This window comes from Salmo salar, chromosome 06 (assembly GCF_965601325.2).
Source record: "Salmo salar chromosome 06, fSalSal1, whole genome shotgun sequence".
Lineage (NCBI taxonomy): Eukaryota > Metazoa > Chordata > Actinopteri > Salmoniformes > Salmonidae > Salmo > Salmo salar.
Genome location: NC_138296.1, coordinates 15,658,861 through 15,681,808, shown reverse-complemented (window position 1 = coordinate 15,681,808; position 22,948 = coordinate 15,658,861). Strand labels below are relative to the sequence as shown.

The 22,948-nt window shown below is 40.8% G+C and overlaps 2 protein-coding genes across 2 annotated transcripts; both read left to right on the top strand.

Moving 5' to 3' along the window:
- The first annotated feature begins 485 nt into the window (after window positions 1–485).
- On the top strand, window positions 486–9,652 carry LOC106606396 (inward rectifier potassium channel 16). Its single transcript, XM_045719811.2, has 2 exons — window positions 486–755; window positions 8,115–9,652. The coding sequence occupies exon 2, from the start codon at window positions 8,158–8,160 to the stop codon at window positions 9,307–9,309; it is 1,152 nt and encodes a 383-aa protein (XP_045575767.2). The 5' UTR covers window positions 486–755; window positions 8,115–8,157; the 3' UTR covers window positions 9,310–9,652.
- A 563-nt stretch (window positions 9,653–10,215) lies between these two features.
- LOC106606388 (inward rectifier potassium channel 2) lies at window positions 10,216–22,048 on the top strand. Its single transcript, XM_014202544.3, has 2 exons — window positions 10,216–10,373; window positions 14,306–22,048. The coding sequence occupies exon 2, from the start codon at window positions 14,593–14,595 to the stop codon at window positions 15,970–15,972; it is 1,380 nt and encodes a 459-aa protein (XP_014058019.1). The 5' UTR covers window positions 10,216–10,373; window positions 14,306–14,592; the 3' UTR covers window positions 15,973–22,048.
- The last annotated feature ends 900 nt before the right edge of the window (window positions 22,049–22,948 follow it).

The following is a 22,948-nucleotide window of genomic DNA, read 5'->3' as shown; positions in this document are numbered from 1 at the left end:
AAAAATAAATATGTACCGCCCCAAAAATAAAATATACAGAGGCATGCCTAAATTAAAGAGGTTAACTAACACAAAATAACTCCAAATACTGGCAGGCCGAGAGACAGCTGGTCACAGATTGCCAATCAATCCTGATCGCTACCACCTGTTGTGCTTATCAAGGCTTCCTGGCAGAGCCTTTGACCAGGTTGGTGCTGCCATGGGGATGGGGTGTGGAAGTGTATCCTGGTAGTGTGTTGCCTAACGGTGTGCTAACACTAAACTAACCCCCACATCATAACAGGATAAATTCTCTAAAACATCCCAAGAAGTAAAAACAGAAGCATGGGATGTCCCCACGCAGGAGTTTTCATTCACCAAATGACCTTTTCCTGCTCAGGTCACTCATGGTGAGGAAAACCTCCTGGCTCTATGCCAACTGCAATAAAACGTGTTTCAACAAAGCCTTCTTCCATATTGAAAATCGAAATAGCATAGACATCTAGCAAGGAAACTTTAATTTGTCTGTAAATATATTACACCGGTCATAAAATCTTATGGATCGACACAATAGGGTTTTTCTCTGGGGTGGTGTGATTGGTCCCATATTATCAGACTCAATGACATGGGACTTTGCCTCTGGGCCAGTCCTGCCCTCAGAGGGTCACACTCACCTGTAAATAGGTTATAAATGACAGACTGACCGTAACAACTCTTAGCAGCCCGGATTTACCTGTTTGTCTGTGTTGCGTCTCAAACACACACCTACGACTGAAGTAAGTGTCTTATCATTAAGTAACAGAAATTAGATAAGGTTTGACTTTTTTATATAGGCAGTGTTGTATCCAAGTGATTTTTGGTTTGTTCTTTCTGGGGTTATTGTGGAGAGTTTTTATGTGGAAACATTTTGGAATGCTGTGTGTGTGGCAGGCACGGTTGTGTTTGTGTAAAGAGGATATTGTCTTGTCTTTCACCCACACATCCAGTTTCTGTAAAAATGTGTCAGTGGAGCGTTTGTTACAGGTTAATCTAAACATACCATCTTTATACTCAGCTAATTATACAACAAAAGTCTAATGTTTCAATTTAAGTTAACATTTCTGAATCAGTACTTTTGATAGTAGGACCCAAACTGAGCAAATAAATGTGTTTACACTTTATTTGGATACTCCATCTGTAGATGCTCTGTAGACTATCAGTAATATTTCAACTAACTATCTTCAACCATAACCCTAGCTCTAACCCTAACCTTAACCCTTATTCTAACCCTAAACTTAACCCTTATTCTAACCCTAAACTTAACCTTTACCTTAACCCTTATTCTAACCCTAACCTTAACCCTTATTCTAACCCTAAACTTAACCTTTACCCTAACCCTTATTCTAACCCTAACCTTAACCCTTATTCTAACCCTAAACTTAACCTTTACCCTAACCCTAGCTCTAACCCTAACCTTGACCCTTATTCTAACCCTAAACTTAACCTCTACCTTAACCCTTATTCTAACCCTAACCTTAACCCTTATTCTTACCCTAAACTTAACCTTTACCTTAACCCTTATTCTAACCCTAAACTTAACCTTTACCTTAACCCTTATTCTAACCCTAACCTTAACCCTTATTCTAACCCTAAACTTAACCTTTACCTTAACCCTTATTCTAACCCTAAACTTAACCTTTACCCTAACCCTTATTCTAACCCTAAACTTAACCTTTACCTTAACCCTTATTCTAACCCTAAACTTAACCTTTACCCTAACCCTTATTCTAACCCTAACCTTAACCCTTATTCTAACCCTAAACTTAACCTTTACCTCAACCCTTATTCTAACCCTAAACTTAACCTTTACCTTAACCCTTATTCTAACCCTAACCTTAACCTTTACCTTAACCCTTATTCTAACCCTAAACTTAACCCTAACCTTAACCCTTATTCTAACCCTAAACTTAACCTTTACCCTAATCCTTATTCTAACCCTAACGTAACCTTTGCAAGCAATTGCTAAACAGAGTTTGTTGATAGTGTGACCATCTGTCGAGCATCTACAGATGGAAAATCCGGACATTCCAAATAGTGTGACTGTAAGTTTTGTTTTGAAATAGGCTATTGGAACCTGAAGATCTTTCCAAATGTGTTAGTTCTTGTAAATTAATACACAGTTGCAAAACAGGAGGTGTAAAATAGTTTTTTGTGATGTCATTAATCAGTGGTGGAAAAGTATCCCATTGACATACTTGAGTAAAAGGAAAGATACCTTAATAGAAAATGACTCATGTAAAATTGAGAGTCACCCAGTAAAATATTACTTGAGTAAAAGTCTAAAAGTATTTGGTTTTAAATATATTTAAGTATCAAAAGTAAAAGTATAAATCAAGTTTTCAAGATATGTAACTTTCATAATACAGAAATCATCCCTGTATGATGTATTTTGCATCATGCATCATGTGATGCAAAACGCAGTATCATTTGATGCAAAATGTATCATACGGGATGATTTCTGTATTTTGAAAGTTACATATCTTGAAAACTTTACTGCTGACAAGCAAAACATTTTGAAACTGTGTCGACAATGGACTAATGAAACAAATACCAAAACATTGTTTTTGGGTGGAGTTTTCCTTTAAGCAAACTAGACGGCACTGTTTTTGATTTATTTGTATTTATGGAGAGCCAGGGGCCCACTCCAACACTCAGACATCATTTACAAACCAAGCATGTGTATTTAGTGAGTCCACCAGAACAGAGGCAGTAGGGATGACCAGGGATGTTCTCTTGATAAGTGCGTGAATTGGACCATTTTCATGACCTGCTAAGCATTAAAATGTAACAAGTACTTTTGGGTGTCAGGGAAAATGTATGGAGTAAAAAATACATACATTTTATTTAGGAATGTAATGACGTAAAATGAAAAGTTGTCAAAAATATAAATAGTGAAGTACAGAGTAATACCTTAAACAATTTTTACTTACAGTGCATTCGGAAAGTATTCAGACCCCTTGACTTTTTCCACATTTTCTTACGTTACAGCCTTATTCTAAAATGTATTAAATCGTTTTTTTCTCATCAATCTACACACAATACCCCATAATAACAAAGCAAAAACAGGTTTTTAGAAATACAAATAAAAAACAGAAATACCTTATTTACATACAGTAAGTATTCAGACCCTTTGTTATGAGACTCGAAATTGAGCTCAGGTGCATCCTGTTTCCATTGATCATCCTTGAGATGTTTCTACAACTTGATTGGAGAAGACCTGTAGTAAATGCAATTGATTGGACATGAGTTGGAAAGACACACACCTGTCTATATAAGGTCCCACAGTTGACAGTGCATGTCAGAGCAAAAACCAAGCCATGAGGTTGAAGGAATTGTTCGTAGAGCTCTGAGACAGGATCGTGTCGAGGCACAGATCTGGGGAAGTGTACCAAAAAATGTCTGCAGCATTGAAGGTCCCCAAGAACACAGTGGCCTCCATCATTCTTAAATGGAAGAAGTTTGGAACCACAAATGACTCTTCCTAGAGCTGGACGCCTGGCCAAACTGAGCAATCGTGGGAGGAGGGCCTTGGTCGGGGAGGTGACCAAGATCCTAATGATCACTGACAGAGCTCCAGAGTTCCTCTGTGGAGACGGGACAACCTTCCAGAAGGACAACCATCTCTGCAGCACTCCCCCAATCAGGCTTTTATGGTAGTGGGCAGACAGAAGCCACTCCTTAGTAAAAGGCAAATTATAGCCCACTTGAAGTTTGCCAAAAGGCACCTAAAGGACTCTCAGACCATGAGAAACAAAATTCTCTGGTCTGATGAAACCAAGATTGAACTCTTTGGCCTGAATGCCAAGCATCACGTCTGGAGGAAACCTGGCACCATCCCTACAGTGAAGCATGGTGGTGGCAGCTTCATGCTATGGGGATGTTTTTCAGCACCAGGGACTGAGAGACTAGTCAGGATCGACGGAAAGATGAACGGAGAGATCCTTGATGAAAACCTGCTCCAGAGCGCTCAGGACCTCAGACTGGGTTGACAGTTCACCTTCCAACAGGACAATGACCCTAAACACACAGCCAAGACAACGCAGGAGTGGCTTCAGGACAAGTCTCTGAATGTCCTCGGGTGGCCCAGCCAGAGCCCAGACTTGAACCCGATCGAACATCTCTGTAGAGACCTGAAAATAGCTGTGCAGCGACGCTCCACATTCAAACTGACAGAGCTTGAGAGAATAGAAGAAACTCCCGAAATACAGGTGTGCCAAGCTTGTAGCGTCATAACCAAGAATACTCAAGGCTGTATTTGCTGCCAAAGGGGCTTCAGAAAGTACTGAGTAAAGGGTCTGAATACTTATGTAAATGTGATATTTCAGTTTTTTATCTGTAAAATAATTGCAAAAAAATCTAAAAACTGTTTTTGCTTTGTCATTATGGGGTATTGTGTGTAGATGGGGGGGGGAACAATTTTACGTAAAGTGACAAAATGTGGAAAAATTCAAGAGGTCTGAATAATTTCCGAAAGCACTGTAAGTACTTTACATCACTGCCATTGATGATTATAAACCAGAGATAAGCATAAGTGTTCAGACTCAATAAAGTCATAAATCCACTAGATGAAACACTTTTTAAAATATATTTTATTACATATGTTTAAAGGTAGACTTTGCTCTCACGCAGTCAAATACAGTATCAGTATGCACAGTATGTGCAGGGCTTTTCTTCATGCTGTTCACTGGGTGGTAGCCACGGGACCAAAACAGCAGAGAAGTTGAGCCTCACGCGTCACCCTGTTAGTTGTTGTGGAAATGTACCCAATAAGCTGTTTACTTTCTGCATCTCCGTCAAATCGATGAGTCTACCTATAAAGGACAGCATTGTAACTATAATGCAATTAAAGGACATGGAAGCATGGTCATACATCTACAATTAGATTATCAACAATTATCTGAAATATTTACAAGTCATACTTTTGCGTGCTGTACATATGCAATAATCAGAACTAAATGTCTTATCCCAGCTCACTGGTCACCATAGCAGCACCCACCCATAGCATGCGCTCCAGCAGGTATATTTCACTGGTCACCCCCAAAGTCAATTCCTCCTTTGGCCGCCTTTCCTTCCGTTTCTCTGCTGCCAATGACTGGAACAAATTGCAAAAATCACTGAAGCTGGAGACCCATATCTCCCTCACTAACTTTAAGCACCAGCTGTCAGAGCAGCTCACAGATCACTGCACCTGTAAATAGCCCATCCAACTACCTCATCCCCATACTGTTATTTATTTTTTGCTCCTTTGCACCCCAGTATCTCTACTTGCTCATTCATCTTCTGCACATCTATCACTCCAGTGTTTAATTGCTAAATTGTCATTATTTCACCACTATGGCCTATTTATTGTCTTACCTCCCTTATCTTACCTCATTTGCACACACTGTATATAGACTTTTTTCTCTATTGTGTTATTGACTGTATGTTTGTTTATTCCATGTTGAACTCTGTGTTGTTGTTTGTGTCACACTGCTTTGCTTTATCTTAGCCAGGTCGCAGTTGTAAATGAGAACTTGTTCTCAACTATCCTACCTGGATAAATAAACCAAATTAAAAAGAGATAGTTCAGCCAAATAAAAAAATTACATATTGGTTTCCTTACCCTGTAAACCAGGGGTGTCAAACTCATTCCATGGAGGGCCTAGTGTCTGCTATTTTTAGTTTTTTTCCTTTCAATTAAGACCTAAACAACCAGGTGAGGGGAGTTCCTTACTCATCAGTGACCTTACTTCATCAATCAAGTACAAGGGAAAACCCACAGACAATCGTGGATTGAGCTTGACACTTGCTGTAAGAAGTCTATGGACAAGGTATGACAGCAATCAATGCGTTGGTTTTGTTTACCTGGCCACTATTTACAAATGCTAACTTCTTAGCTTTTGTGGCACAAATCCAATGCAAGTCAATAGTCTTGATATTAGCATTTTTTACTGGGTAAGGAAACCAGTATGTAATTTTGTAATTTGGGTAAATATCCCTTTTATCATGTCATTGTACGCATTCGTGGGAGTTTGTTCTGTGAGATTGTTTGTGCTGTAAAGAAAAACAAAAATGCTGCAATAAACGGGTATACTGTTATTGGAGAACGTAAGGCCTTCGAGTAAGCCATATTTCTACGTACCCAGTGTCAGATGAACTGGTGGATACCATTTTTCTGTCTCTGCGTGCCGTATTAAGAAAGTTAGAGGTATTTTTGTGAGCCAATGCTAGCTAGCATTAGCGCCATGACTAGAAGTCTGCAGGTACGGTAGCATACATTAGAGCTAGAGACATCATACTGCATGCAGAGACTTTAATATGGTATCCACGAGTTCATCTGACCCTGGGTACGTAGAAAAACAACCTACTTGCCAGAATCTAGCTGTATCCCTGTAAAGATGGACTTTTATGGAAACATTTAGAGGAGAACGCTATTCGTGGTAAGTACAGGATAATAATTTATCCTCAAAGTCAAAAGAGCTTAGTAACTACACATAGCTCAGGGTTATAGTTAGTGACCCAATAAAATTACTCTCAATACAGGGAAAGAGAAGTTGGAACGGACTCTAGACTGACAGTGCTTAAGAACTCAGTTGCTTATGAATTGGCACCTTTATTGCGATATAATGGCACCTGTTAGCTGACTCATCATAAATATAGTCACCAGGTTAGCTCAGTCATTTAAAGTATGATGAACACACTGTAGGTGTGAAGAAAGGAATAAGTGCTGAGTATTTAACGAAAGGCATAGTTAGCTGTTTTGAAGTTGTAGCTAGTAAGTAAAAAAAAAGTAGCAAGTAAAAACAAAAAAAAGCTACATTGTAAATATTATAATGATGCTTGACACAGAAACACAGGTTTTAGTGAACTTCTCAGTTCAGTGTGTCATCCACCTCAAGTAATCTTAATAGCAGTGTTTTAAATAGACATGCACATTGTCCTCTGTTTCCCGTTGTTCTGGGGCAGAGCAGGGTAAAACATTTTAATCAGACAGGCCAAGTCTGTCTGATTAAAATGAGGTCCTTTCCTGGTAAGAAGAAATGATGATCTCTTCCCCCCCCCCCCCCAGCCTAAATCCTAGTTGAATCTTTATAGACGTGTTCTGATAATGCCCAGATCAAAGGGTGAAAGGATCAATACTTGGACTAGGTGAGGGATTTAAGGTCTATTTCCATGGTTACTGTTGATCTGTGAGGTATAATACAATCCGTACTAGGTCAGTAAGATGGCATGGTGAAACTATACCAGGAAAGACTGTTTTTTACCAGAAAACTCTTCAATGTTTACATTGAGAGTCGCTAGATCAAGTTTGAGGGCTCAATGAAGAAGGCTCCAGTTTTTCAAAGTAGGCCGTCAAGAAAAACCTGCAATGAAGGAAAGTACAACTTTTCAAATGACGTTAAACTTTTGTTGCCAATGGGAATAGGCAATGCATGTGCTGTGGTTGTTTAGCATGTTAGGACAAATGAATCAAACTTTCTGGATGACTAGTGAAGCAAACACAAAGGAAGGGAAAACCCAGAAGTTTCTCTCCTTTTGGCTGTCTTGGTTACAGTAATCACATTGCACATGAGGTTTCACAAAGGCATGTTCATTTGTCAACATCTGATTTTGCCTTTCATTTTGACTCATCCTGTCTTCATTACCGTAAAATTATGGAAAATATTTATTGAAATGAATGAATTTGGATATAATTTAGACTATCATTGAATGTAATCGCACAGCTTTTTACTGTGTTCCCCCTAGCAAATCACAGTTCTCGTCAATAATCAGCCAACAAGATAATAATGTGTTTTCACAGCATGGGCATGACATTGTCACGGTCATTCAGGTACTGATAGCCTCAGGCAAGGTGTGACCTAGCCTCTTTACTCAAACATGGAGGGTTCTCTTCAACAAACACAGAGGAACCTGATGACATTAAGCTGGCTTGTAATAGAGATGGTCTCTCACCAATAACATCCTTTCCTAACCTAAACCCTTGTAAAAAGAGACTAAACTAGACCTAATAAAAACGGTTAACTTTACGTGTACTTCTACCTATAGGACTGTGTACAGTATATATAATTTTTTGTTTTACTAATCACAGTAACCTCACAAATATATATATTTTGCAGGGGGAGGCACGGCACAAGAGCCCTTGTCAAAATAAGTCCAGGCATGGACCAGCAGCAGTGTATCATCGATACCCACCACATCACGACACACACCATGGGCAGAGGAGATCTTGGCCGGGGGGAGGGGGAGAAGAGACTCCGCTACATGCTAAAGGACGGTAGCTGCCCCGTGGTGTTCCACCAGTCCCCGGGCCAGTGGAGCTTCTTCCTGGCCGACATCTTCACCACGCTTGTGGAGCTCCGCTGGAGGGTCATGCTCCTCATCTTCTGCCTCTCCTACATCCTCTCCTGGCTCTTCTTCAGCCTCCTCTACTTCCTGATCGCCTACGTCCACAAAGACCTGGAGGACCATGACACGGCTCCGTGTGTGGCGAACGTCCGCAGTTTCACCTCTGCCTTCCTGTACTCCATGTCGACCCAGGCGACTATCGGCTACGGTTTCCGGGTGATGACGGAGAACTGCATGGTGGCCATCGTGGTGGTGACTATCCAGGCCCTGATGAGTTGCTTCATCGACACAGTCGTCATCGGCATCACCGTGGCCAAAATGGCGTGCGCGAGCAAGAGGGCGCAGACAGTGGGCTTCAGCAGCTGCGCCGTGGTCAACGCACGCGACGGCGCCCTGTGCCTTGTGTGGCGCATCGCCGACTTCCGCAGGAACCACATCCTGGAAGGCACCGCCCGGGCGCAGCTGGTCCGCCCCATGAAGCACCCCTCTGGGATGATCTCCGTGACTTACCAGGACCTAGACATCCAGAGTAGACACCTCATCCTGGCCACCCCGGCCAGCATCGTTCACAAGCTGGAGCCTGGGAGCCCCCTCTACAGCCTGGGACCAGACAGCCTGACGGAGGAGGACTTTGACCTGGTAGTCTCCTTCACCTACACCGGTGACTCCACAGGCATCCTGCACCAGACACGCACGTCTTACACACCGGCGGACATCCGCTGGGGCCAGCGCTTCCAGGACATGGTGCAGGTGGGGAGGAGGCACTACAAGGTAGACTATGCCCTGTTTCATCAGACCACCTGGGTGCAGACACCCATGGTCAGCGCCCAGGAGGGTGACAGGGGGAGACCGCCGACCACGGAGTCTATCGTCCAATCGCAGCAGCCGTTTGTAAGATCGAGCAGGAAATTCCGGAGGTCCTTGGCTGATGTCAGTGAGGAGGTGGTTCAGGAGGCGTGGCTCTGATGACGCTGTGATAATCCCAAAACAGCAGAGACAGATAATTACATTATGGTATTATTACATTATCGTTATGTAGTACATTATCACACAGGACTTCAGTAAAGGACTTGAGTAAGTGTAATAGGGTAGTTTCATTGTAAATAACTATTTTATATCATATTTTATACTCCTTTGTAATTTCCTTTATGAATGTAATAATTTAACTAAATGTTATTTTCTATCAGTTAAATAAACAAAGCGTATGTTGTTGAAGTCACATCTGAAGTCCGAGGTCTGGCCTCATTTGAACGTCTTTGTTGTGATGGACAGACTGCACCAAATTTCAAATAAATCTACTTTTTTCTGATGTGATGGTCGTAAAGTTGTATTCAAATACAAAAATACCTCCATGTTTCTTTAGTGGAAAGTCAAAAAGATGAAGATTATTGTGCATTGTAGTGAACAGTCATATGCAATATATTTACAGTTCCATTCTAAACCATGTGTTTAATTCAACCTGCATCACATTCTACACTGGGGTTAAATCACAGAGCTGTTGGTTATTACTGAATACTGCGCCAGTACCTCTATCACCACCGTGTGTGTGTGTGTGTGTGTGTGCGTTCTGTACTGTAGACTAGTTTACTCAATAAAGTATATGAGATGACCTAATAAACTATTACTTAGTGTAAGGTTGATTAAAATAAAGCATATATTTTTTAAATAATGTATATTATTATAACAAAATTGTAGTATTATTTTTAATAGGCCTTTTATCAGTCTATTATTATAATCATGTGCGCGCATGGGCTTTGAACTGCTGGAGTCCAAACAAGCGCTGTAGCTTTCTATTGGTCGACTACAACGACAGGGCGGGGGATAGGCACATGTGTTTTCAAAGTCCGCCCGTGCAAAGCAAAGTATCTTCAGTGATTGCTGAAGAGGTTGATGGCAGTAATTACGATGTCTATCCGGATATCAGATATGAATGGTGGAACCCAAATATGGATATTAACGCAAAAACCTACCTGGATGCAAGGGATGTATTAGAATAAATTACCGCTGATTTGCTCTCGAAAGATCAACAGGTAAACAATGTCCCGTTACTTCGTTCTACGTGGGAATAACGGTGCAACCGTGAATAACGAGTCTTCTGTATAATGTTAGCCTACAAATTGAACCGGACATAGCCTACTTTATTTCTACAAAGAGTGATCATCTAAAATATAACCAAAGAGGCCCAGACAGTGTTCATGCTAAAATATTGTTATTTATTTCAGTTTTACTGTCTTTGATGAGGCTGTCTCATATTTATAGTGTTCAACAAGCACTTTTTTCGATATACTTCAGAGAGTTAGGGAGTTAATTTCATCTTCTGTGGGTTATAGGCTACTAATTGTGTGGGTATCGATGCGTCAGCGAGATTCAAGTATGTTTAATTTAAGCTACTCATATCCAATGAATAGCCGAGGTAGTGCTCCCTTATCAGTTGGGAAGTGTATTGACTTGACAACGAAACATAAACCGTTACTTTCTCCCTTTAGTGCACCTGTCACGCAGAGACAAAAGCAGCCTGTAGGCCAGCCCAGGTTGATATAATTATGCCCAGTAGCCTACACCCATTGCTTCAGAAAATAAATAAATATATATATTTAATTAACACTGAGCAATTAATTACATATATATATATATATATATATATATATATATATATATATATATATATATACTTTCCATATATATATATATAATTAATTGATCAGTGTTTATTAATCGCTGTTTCTTATAGTGTGTTTCTGTATTCGATTATTCCATTGGCCGTTATAGACCTATGCATAAATTATGACAGTCGGCCTAGCCTACCTAAATATATTAGGCTACGCTTATTTGATTATGATCCAAATTTAAAGTTAGACTAGGAAACAAAATATATCTCAATCATATTGTTAATTCTGAACAACATGATTCAAAACAACAAATTAAAACCAACTGTCAACCCTGACATCCCATAGTAGCAGGTCATTCCATAATGAATGGTGCTGCAGTGCTGCTGAATATTGGATAGAAATTATTGATCTATTCTTTGCAATAATTTTTTTTTTTTAAACGAGCAGGTTTATGTAACCAGTTTCCATCTGTCTCAGCTGGTGCTGTCCTAATTGCACGCAGGCTAAATAAACAGTTGCAGTCTGTGTGGTGCAGCTAAGCCCAGTGCATACAGTCACACTGATGACCTGGTTAGATAAGGGTTGATGTGGAATCTAATGAACGGACTTCACAATGACACATTTCATTTGAGGAAAGTGATTGGGTGTAACTGAGGCGTGCTGTTTGTTGATTTCCACCCCAGTCTTATTTGTTGTCCCTGACCTTTTGGACTCAGTAGGCAGTATCAGTTTGATACTGTAACCAGCGTCTTTGCCGGTGTCTGATGTTCATGTTCTTGGTCTGTCGTATAATGTCAGTGTGTATGTATACAGGATATCTTTCCATTGGTTTATCCTTTCATCATTACGTTTGTTTTAGCCTTGAGTCAATGCATTTAGTGGTGTTGGGGTTGTGGTACAACGCAGGTATTGGTAGATGGTCAGTGGGGCCAAATGACTTGTTAGATAGCAAGGAAGCATAGTGATTATGAGGTGGTTGCGGTCTGATTTGGCCTGTTAATTGTAATAGTGTGTGGTGTGTGGTGGTGTAGTTAGTTAGCTGGAGAAGATTAGGACGTCCCATAGGAAGCTCATTCACAGTGAACCAGCCTCTATCTCTCTCAGGATAGTAGGCCTGGCCTATGGGTCATAGGTCGCTACATGAAATATTCACCGACAACCTCATGAAATGCAGATGTAAAAATAAGTCATTTTTATTTTGTTGTTTTATTCCAGGTGTTTCACTGATCTAGTGGTATCTCAAGTGTTCAGCTGTTTTATGTGTTCAACACAAACATGATGGATTGATCATGATAAATGACATTTTAAGTAGGACTTCGTCCATGTAAACTAAACACTTGTTTAATTACTTTTTGTTGTTGAAGGAGAGTATTGTATATGAAAATAAAAGGTGATGCAGAAAGGTGGGAGGGATAGTTTGGAAGGTGGAGTTGGGGACTAAACCCCAGTCTCCGGCGGGAACAGTATATATGCATAGCGCCCCAGGAGTTCTAACAAATGAAGCCCCAAACTCCCAATAATACATCATGCAGATCAACACTAGTTTCTATTCCTAGTCAACCTGACAGTGACATCACTGGATGAGCAAAACAGAGATGAGGGACTTGGATGAGAGGGAGCTTTCAAGACAACTGGGAACTCTGGGGAAAAAATCATGATGTCAGTGATCTTCATGTCGGAGTCTGAGTTCTAGAAAAATGCCTGAGTTTCCCGACTTGGAATTCCAAGTTGGATGCTTGTTTTTTCCCAGAGTTCCCTGTTGTCTTGAACGCACCTCTGTGCGTTTTTTAAAGTCACATTCAGTAAAGAGTGCAATATTTTCAAGGGATAAAAAATGAATTAAATTATACACACTGATTTCTTCTACTTTAGAGATTTTATCTTTTACAATCAAAAGGCCTACTTAGTGTAAATCAATTGGTAATAGCCTACTCTAAATATCAAGCGTTTACGCCAAGGGAATTTGAGAGTGCGGACACGTATTCACTATCCAATATGTTTCATTGGACAAGACAGATCACACCTCATAATGAGACACAAATGTGTCTTTTCAACCCGCAAGAGCCAACCAAAATAACCACAGAGTGCAACCGACTGCTTCTCACACGGGACTTCATCCAAATAACATCTTGACCTTCTCTCTGTGACAGTGGTTCAAATCACTGTTAGTTGTTTTGGCATTAGGGTGGAAGTATGCCGGCAGATAATAATTCATACCCTGTGGTGCGTTCTAATGGCTCTCTCAGGCCACACAAATGCAGTCGATAGTTACTTGGTTTTCTAGTTCAGTTGTCCTTGTTGCTCTGTTGCATGCACTGCAAGGTTATTGTTGCTTTAAAAGAGACCATCCTGTATGGAGCTTGTTTACAGACTGGCCCTTTAAACCTGATTACATGGTTACGTTATAGAAATTGTTGAGTTAAGAGTAGAAGAAGAAACCTGATTACATGGTTACGTTATAGAAGTTGTTGAGTTAAGAGTAGAAGAAGAAACCTGATTACATGGTTACGTTATAGAAGTTGTTGAGTTAAGAGTAGAAGAAGAAACCTGATTACATGGTTACGTTATAGAAGTTGTTGAGTTAAGAGTAGAAGAAGAAACTGAACATGTGTTATTCTATTCCCCTAGTACATCATTGAAAGATCCCACAGAAAATATTTACTAAAATATGTCTATTTAACTCTTACAGTGGTGGACAAGCACTGGACATTAGCACTATGTAAATAAACAATTGGGGGAAAAATATAAAGTCAAAAGGTATGATCACTGATCTTTTGCAGAAACCCACATACATGGACACCACAGGAGAACAGCTTATAATAATGGACGGAACGGAGCAAATGGAATGGCATCAAACACCTGGAAACCATGTGTTTGATATATTTGATACCATTCCACCTATTCCGCTCCAGTCATTACCATGAGCCCGTCCTCCCCAATTCAGGTGCCACCAACCTCCTGTGATGGACACACATAGAGGTTCCTTTGTGCTCCAATGACTTGTTTGATTAACATGAACCTGATCTGTAATGTGACTTTCAACTGGCTGACCTAGCCTAATTAATACCAGCACTAAGCAGAGCAGAGAGGATCTGTTACCTTGTCAGCTGCCACAGAACTGGAATAAAAAATGTCTGTGATATCTACAATCCCTGAGCCCAACGTTTACTTAAATATTCTAAAATGTACAGTAGAATGTATTTACTTCCTTGTGAATTGTCAAGTTGTGGTGCTGGTACCTTTGAGTGTTGAATGCATCATTTAGATAATAGGTTGAGCGCCGCTGATTTTTCCTCGTGGTTCCACCAATTAGTCTTAACACAGACTTTTCTTTTTGCTTGTCCTTTCCACAGCCCACTTCACTGATGAGGTCCAAGACACCCATAAGAGAGGAGGACTGAGCAGGCCCCGCGCCAGCACGGCTCTCCTCTGGAGAAGGCCAGGTGCAACGGCAGCAGGGACAGCTTTTCCCCATCCAACTCCCTAGGACCCTATAGTCCTGCCCTCCACATTTCCTGTCTTAGTGGGTCCCCGCGAGCGTTCAAAACTGTTTCTCCAACGATTCTACCAAAAACTCAGACTGTTTTCCAGAGCAGAAGCAGCGGTTGGGCCCAGCTGCTCCTCCTCCCAGGGGGAAGCCATGGGGAGCGTGCGAAGCCACCGCTACAGCATTGTCTCCTCCGAGGAAGACGGCATGAAGCTGGCCGCCATCGCCGCCGTGCCCAACGGCTACGCCAATGGCACGGTGGCCAAGGTTCACGCGACGCAGCAGCAAGCTGTGAGCCGCTTCGTCCAGAAGGATGGCCACTGCAACGTGCAGTTCATCAACATGAGCGAGAAGGGCCAGCGTTACCTTGCCGACCTGTTCACCACCTGTGTGGACATCCGCTGGCGCTGGATGTTGATCATCTTCTGCCTGTCCTTCCTCCTCTCCTGGCTCTTCTTCGGCTTCGTCTTCTGGCTGGTAGCGCTCTCCTACGGCGACCTGGAGAACGAGACGCAGATGTGCGTGTCCAACGTCAACAGCTTCACCGCTGCCTTTCTCTTCTCCGTGGAGACGCAGACCACCATTGGCTATGGCTACCGCTACGTCACCGAGGAGTGTCCCGTGGCCGTCTTCATGGTGGTCTTCCAGAGCATCTTCGGCTGCATCATCGACGCCTTCATCATTGGCGCCGTCATGGCTAAGATGGCCAAGCCCAAGAAGAGGAATGAGACTCTGATCTTCAGCCACTACGCCACGGTGGCCATGCGGGACAGCAAGCTGTGTCTAATGTGGCGCGTGGGGAACCTGCGCAAGAGTCACCTGGTGGAGGCCCACGTGCGCGCCCACCTCCTCAGGTCGCGAACCACGGCCGAAGGCGAGTATATCCCCCTGGACCAGATGGACATCGACGTGGGCTTCGACAGCGGCGTTGACCGCGTCTTCCTGGTGTCGCCCATCACCATTGTCCACGAGATCGACGAGGACAGCCCCTTGTATGAGATGAGCAAACAGGAGCTGGAAACGTCCCAGTTTGAGATGGTGGTGATCCTGGAAGGTATGGTGGAAGCCACGGCCATGACCACCCAGTGCCGAAGCTCCTACGTGGCCAGCGAGGTTCTCTGGGGCCACCGCTTCGAGCCAGTCCTGTTCGAGGAAAATAACTACTACAAGGTGGACTACTCACGCTTCGAGAAAACCTACGAGGTGAGCAGCACGCCCCAGTGTAGTGCCAGGGACCTGGCCGAGAAGAAGTCTCTGGTCTCTTGCTCCAACTCCTTCTGTTACGAGAACGAGGTGGCCCTTGAAAAAGTGGAGATGGAGGAGACGTTTGACGAGGAGAAAGAGGAGGATGGGGAGGAGAAGGAGGAGGTAAAAATGGAGGATCAGGGTGCTATTGAGAATGGCATTGAGAACGCAACACTGGAGGAGACAAACACAGACACAGTCTCTGTACATTCTGAACACAATCAGGATACCAGGAGTCTGACGATGCCTTCAGAAGCAAGGCCTCTAAGACGAGAATCAGAAATATGACTGCAGAGATGTTAGGGGGGAAATACTACATGAAATACTATTATGATAGGAGCAAAGGTCAAACCTAACAGCTGTCTGTACTACTGCAGGATGGCTTGACTGTGAGGTGAGTGTCATTTTCTGAGGAAGACACTCAGGCACAAGCGAATACAGAATTAACAGTCCAGAGAAAATTATGCAATATTATTTATTCTCTTCACCCAAGTCCCTCATCTGGTGGGAAGCGATGGTAGATTGACTGAGAGGAGTTGATGGCTCTTCTGGCCCGTGGCACTGTAGGAATGAGACGGGTTAGGTAGCATTTTATACTGTGTGTGTGTGTGTGTGTGTGTGTGTGTGTGTGTGTGTGTGTGTGTGTGTGTGTGTGTGTGTGTGTGTGTGTGTGTGTGTGTGTGTGTGTGTGTGTGTGTGTCTGTGTGTGTGTGTGTGTGTGTGTGTGTGTGTGTCTGTGTGTGTGTGTGCATGCATGAGCCTTTGAAAGTTTCAAGAGAACATTAGAAAGTTGTCACATTGAGACACTCCACATTAAAAAATTATATATACCTATACTTTAGTAGTATTACTATATTTATATACTATAGTATTTACTGTACTGTTTTTGCAGATCTGTCTGTAGTATACTGTAGTATTTACTGTAGTGTTTTTGTAGACATTACTCTAGCATACTGTAGTATTTACTATAGTGTTTTTGCAGACATTATTCTAGTATACTGTAGTATTTACTGTAGTGTTTTTGCAGACATTACTGTAGTATACTGTAGTAGTTACTATAGTGTTTTTGCAGACATTCCTGTAGTATACTGAAGTATTTACTATAGTGTTTTTGCAGACATTACTGTAGTATACTGTAGTTTTTACTGTAGTATTTTTGCAGACATTACTGTAGTATACTGTAGTATTTTCTATAGTATTTTTGTTTTATTCCCTTTTTTATTCTCTTTTGTTATCTATCTGTGACACAAATTGGGGTTTGGGGGAAGGGAATGTGCAGGACATATGCAAATTCAATATTAGCGTACCAATACAATGTGTATTGTAGTATTCTACAGTATACAAAAAATTATATAGTAAGCACTAGATCAGGGTTCCCCAACTTGTGGCCCGCGGGCCAAATTTATTTGGCCCCCCAAGTTTTCATTATTTCATTGTTGGACATAAAAGACTGTAAAAACACCAGGAAATCAGTTACAAGTTATTTTTATTTGGGAAATCTGTTGCCAACTATTCCCACGCGTAATAGACACGTATGCAAACATAAACAAAGTTTGAAATTGTTATGTTTTAGTCAAATATTATATATTTTTGGGCTTCTTGCAACCAATTTGCAAATTATTTGTAATTTTGTTCCGGCCCCCCGACCACGTGCTCAAGAAAACATCAGCCCGCGGCTGAATCTAGTTTATGATCCTTGCACTACATGATCGAGGGATACTACAGTGTATAGTATAGTACTCTACAGTATACTACAAAATTCCATAGTAAGCACTATACGATCAAGGGATACTACAGTGTGGAGTATAGTATTCTACAGTATACTACAGTTTGCTACAGTTTAATCGTTGTAAACGCAACAACCAAAGAGATGTTTCTATTTGCATATTTTGTAAATATGAGCTGCCCCAATATTTTGAATTAGCTTAGTGAATTAGCTTAGTGTTGTTTACTTGGACTAATTAAGGGTGGCTGGAGAGGGATAGTGTTCGTAGCAGGGAAGGAGTGTTGTATTCCCAATCAACCAGCCTATCCTTTTGTGTTCTCAACTTTCCAAATAGCTGTGGAAATATAGGAAATGTATGTTATCCAGAACAAAGGGTAGAGATCATTTTTTTGTGTAAAAGATTGTGTCAGTTAGATGCCAAGAGATATAGCTACAGCATGTACTTATTTTCTTCATTTTACTGTTGCACAGTTTGACAATCTAAAGTATACACAGCTTAATCTCTGTACAAAAAGTACATTTCATTTTTCACCCTTTGAAAATACCACTAATTTGGCCAGTTTTCCAACAGGTAGTCTTCCTCCATGAAAACAACCCCATCTATGGTGTGTGTGTGTGTGTGTGTGTGTGTGTGTGTGTGTGTGTGTGTGTGTGTGTGTGTGTGTGTGTGTGTGTGTGTGTGTGTGTGTGTGTGTGTGTGTGTGTGTATATGTGTGTGTGTATATGTGTGTGTGTGTGTATCTAGCGCTGCATAGCTCATATTAGTGTGGTACTGTACATTATGCTTCAGTCCATCTTCTTGTTGTCTTAGTACAGATGTAGGATCTTAATTTGACCGGTATTGTCGCAGCAAAATAATCCTGCAGCAACCAGATTTGAGCATTTAGTATTTTTCGCCAATGTAATGTTGCTTGATCGGTGGTTAGGCTATTACCTGGCCAAAGTTAGGCTACATGAAAAGTGCAATACTGATAATATAACCGTGTGTTAGTGCGGGTTTTCAGTGAATGTATGTAAATCGTCATCTGCATTCCTCCAGTGCAGGAACATTTTCAGCGGCAACAGAGTGGTCAAATTAAGATCCTACATCTTTATAGCATCTTTTGCAACGTGAGCCTTAATGCAAGTCTCAGTAACATGAGCCATCACTTGAGATTTGGCTTTAAAACAGCTCACAGTGCAAGAGGTGTCATATAAACCGGCATGAAGATACATCTCAACTGTCTAGGGGTATCTAGTACAGGGGTTCCCAAACCTTTTTGGCCCGCGACCCCATTTTGATATTTTGGCCTACGACCCCATCGTGAAAAAAGTGATGTAATCAGCGGCCAATGTTTACTTTCTAAATTTGGGCTATGACAGTCTATTACAAATCAGTCTGACAGTACTTTTGAAGGAAGTATAGTTTGAAGTGACTGAAATGCATAAGAAAGGTATTGGGAAGTTCAGAAGATCATCAGACAATAATTCTGCCTGATCTTCTGTGTAGAAAATAACATTTCATTGATGATGTTCTTTTCACCCAGTCTGATTTAGTGCCTGGTCTTGTCATAATGAGTCCTGCGCTGATTTTGGTCAGAAGGAAACATAAGACACATTCAGGATGTGCTCCGGAGTGTCTTATTTTTCAGTGATGGGGTCATAATATTGTGCAGCTTAAACGGTTAAAAAGATAGAGCCTCATTTGTAGGAAGAAAACACAAACCGCTCTGTTTATTACAACCGCATATAGCGCCAAACGGAGGTTACTTACGTAACCCCGGTTCTATGAACCAAGCGCGATTTAGTTCATTTTATTTCAGTTTCTCTCATGACCCCATTTTAAAATCAGGCAACCACACATGAGGTAGCAATCCCTACTTAGGTAAACGCTGACCTAGGATGAGATGAAGAAGGATAAGACAGTGATTTCATTCAACGGAACTCCCACTGAATAGATGTGTTAAATAGGTCAATTGAACTGGACCACAACAATGGAATTGCCATGGAAATGCGTGGGTGAAAGATCTGTGGGGGAAAGCTCCCGAGTCTCCTCATTGCCCCCCAGCAAAATGTGCCTACATTAAGGCAATATTTTATGTGTACAGTGCCTTCAGAAAGTATTCATATCCCTTGACCTATTCCACATTTTGTTGTGTTACAGCCTGAATTTGAAATTGATTAAATATATGTTTTTTGTCACCCATCTACTAGGTATCCCGCTTTTCCTTTCCCTTTCCCTTGCACACCATACCCCAAAATGACAAAGTGAAACATGTTTTTAGAAATGTCTGCTAATTTATTCAAAATTAAATAAATAAATATCTAATTTACAAGTAATCACACCCCTGAGTCAATAGATTTCAGAATCACCATTGGCAGCGATTACACATGAATTAATGTGTTAAAAATTACACTTTGACATTATGGGGTATTGTATGTAGACCAGAGAGACAAAATCAACATTTTATCAATTTACAATTCAAGCTAAACACAGCAAAATGTGTAAAAAGTGTGAATACTTTTTGAAGGCACTGTATTTCACACTATGTTGAGGTAAAAACCAGAGTATATTGTTTGTATGGATGTCAACCCCCAACACATGTTGACGTCATCGTCACCAATCAACTGCATTACAGTTAAAAAACTAATTTGACTACCACCACAGATTTCTGTATGCTAGCTATGCTTACCAGCTTATACGAACGGGAGTTAGCATTTAGCAGTCACTTTTTCTAAACTTCTACGACTTCTACGGAAACAGCCAAATATATCCAAATCGGACTTAATCCTTGCGTCAATCTAAGTAATTCACCTGTGCGTCAATCTAAGTAACATAATAACAAATCCCAATCAAAATCCGTCACTTTAAACTAGAGATACATTTTTTGTAAGACCGAAAATTCGGTCTTTTCACGAAAACGTCTGTAGCATCCGAATGGTTTGGCCTACAAACTAATATGACCATTCTAGGGAAACACGATGTTGATCTCCGTTTTGCTCTACAACCCCCATAATCTCCACGGGACTTGTCTGAAGTCAGTAATGCTGATGTGCCAACTTCTATCTGTAGTTTCTGAACTGTTTGGGCTACAAACTAATATGACCCCACTGTGGAAAGGGGAGACACTCACAAACACATCTGCGTTCCATTGACTCCTTTACTGCATCTATGGACCTGAATGAATTGGATTAGAACACTTGGTTCCCATCTTTTATGACATCATCTCTGTCTCCTTCTGTATGTCAGTCTGGGCTGGTGTGTCCGGCCAGACCGCTCAGGATCCAGACACCCTGAGCTAGAAAGCTGGAAGGGAGTGGGCAGATGAATGTAGGTAATAAAGTGCTGCTAAGTTACATATTGTATGGTTAGAATGAAACGTAGGAGTCAAAGTGTATTATTTGTCTGTTAAAAGTATCCATTTTGAATAACAGTAAAAATGTGGAGGTACTTATTTCATTCCAAACCATGTAGAAAGACCTGATTCTATCAGTGCTAACAGTTATACAAAGCTACAGTGCACTTTCCTCTTCAAGAGAACACCCCCCCTCCTCCAATTCCATGACACTGACAGTAGAAACCATTCATTTGATTCAGTTTTTGCGTAAAGCCAAATGTACATAAAACCTTCATCTGTTCTTTTTTTGTTGTTGATTTGAAACCATCTGTTATCATATAATGTCGACTACTACTGTGTATTTAGATCAGTGTTTTGGCCTTGTCTGACAGGGGACATTACAAACCTTGTTACTTTGCTGTGTGTGATTAGTCTCCTTAGGCAGACGGGTTACCTCCCACAATGTTCAGTGCTGTTGCCCAAGGGTCTGGGAAGACTAGTGTGTGCTGGGTCTTGTGAAGAGGGAGCAGAGCTGTTGTTTTGTCACTTCTGAAAGGACCAGCACTTTGTGTTGTCACATTGCTTTAAGGCATGGTGCATAGAGTCTGAGGCGGACAAGTTCTCTTATCTTTCAGACACAGACAGTGCGGCACACAAAAGCTGAACAGACAGACAGAAATGTGTGCACACATACAGGCACACAAACGTACACACTAATGCACACGCACTAGACGAGTTATAGTCATACAAAAATATGGAGCTTTTTATTCTGGCTATATACAGTAGGCCTAACGAATCTTCACAATTTGTTACCGTAGACATGCACAAATTCTACTCCAAATGTACGTTTAGTGTTGAAATTGTTTGCAACTTGCTCAAAAGTGTCACTTTTTATTGCCTATGTCATTAACATAGACAAATACAAATGTTTAGTTTTTATTGTTAGCAAATTCTTCATAAGAAAATGTGTATCAGATTATATATAAGAGAATGTCCATGGAGGTGTGATACACTGTATCCCCATGACAGAGTTTCTGTGTATTGGGTTGTCATACGGTGATGCCAGGTCAGCCACTGGTACGGCCCCGTTTCATTCTTCCCTTCTATGTACCTTTCATCTTCTTCTTTTGAGTCTATTTTTCTATCAGAGTCTTCCTATAATGTCCTGCACAAACCAGAAGTTGTACAGATTTTTTTTTATTTGGGGAATTATATTGTAGATACATATTAATATTGCAGTTGTTGATAATAATATTATTATTATGTCTGTGACAATTTTGTTTAGTCTTTTTCAATAAAAAGTAACATAAATCCTCAAAAACATCAGTTCTGAATGATTGGTGTTTGTTGAATGTGAACCCTTACCACATCAATTACAAGTGGTTAAGTTACAGTTCAGGTATATACACATTTCAGCCTTTGTCTCACAACAGCAGGCCCCGGCCTATGCAATCCAGTTAGAAAGCCAAAGCATCTAGCTATGTTTGTTACGGTATCTATGTTTGTTACGGTATCTATGTTTGTTATGGTATCTATGTTTGTTAAGGTATCTATGTTTGTTACGGTATCTATGTTTGTTATGGTATCTATGTTTGTTACGGTATCTATGTTTGTTACGGTATCTATGTTTGTTACGGTATCTATGTTTGTTACGGTATCTATGTTTGTTACGGTATCTATGTTTGTTACGGTATCTATGTTTGTTACGGTATCTATGTTTGTTATGGTATCTATGTTTGTTACGGTATCTATGTTTGTTACGGTATCTATGTTTGTTACGGTATCTATGTTTGTTACGGTATCTATGTTTGTTATGGTATCTATGTTTGTTACGGTATCTATGTTTGTTACGGTATCTATGTTTGTTACGGTATCTATGTTTGTTATGGTATCTATGTTTGTTACGGTATCTATGTTTGTTATGGTATCTATGTTTGTTAGGGTATCTATGTTTGTTATGGTATCTATGTTTGTTATGGTATCTATGTTTGTTACGGTATCTATGTTTGTTACGGTATCTATGTTTGTTAGGGTATCTATGTTTGTTATGGTATCTATGTTTGTTATGGTATCTATGTTTGTTACGGTATCTATGTTTGTTACGGTATCTATGTTTGTTACGGTATCTATGTTTGTTATGGTATCTATGTTTGTTATGGTATCTATGTTTGTTACGGTATCTATGTTTGTTATGGTATCTATGTTTGTTAGGGTATCTATG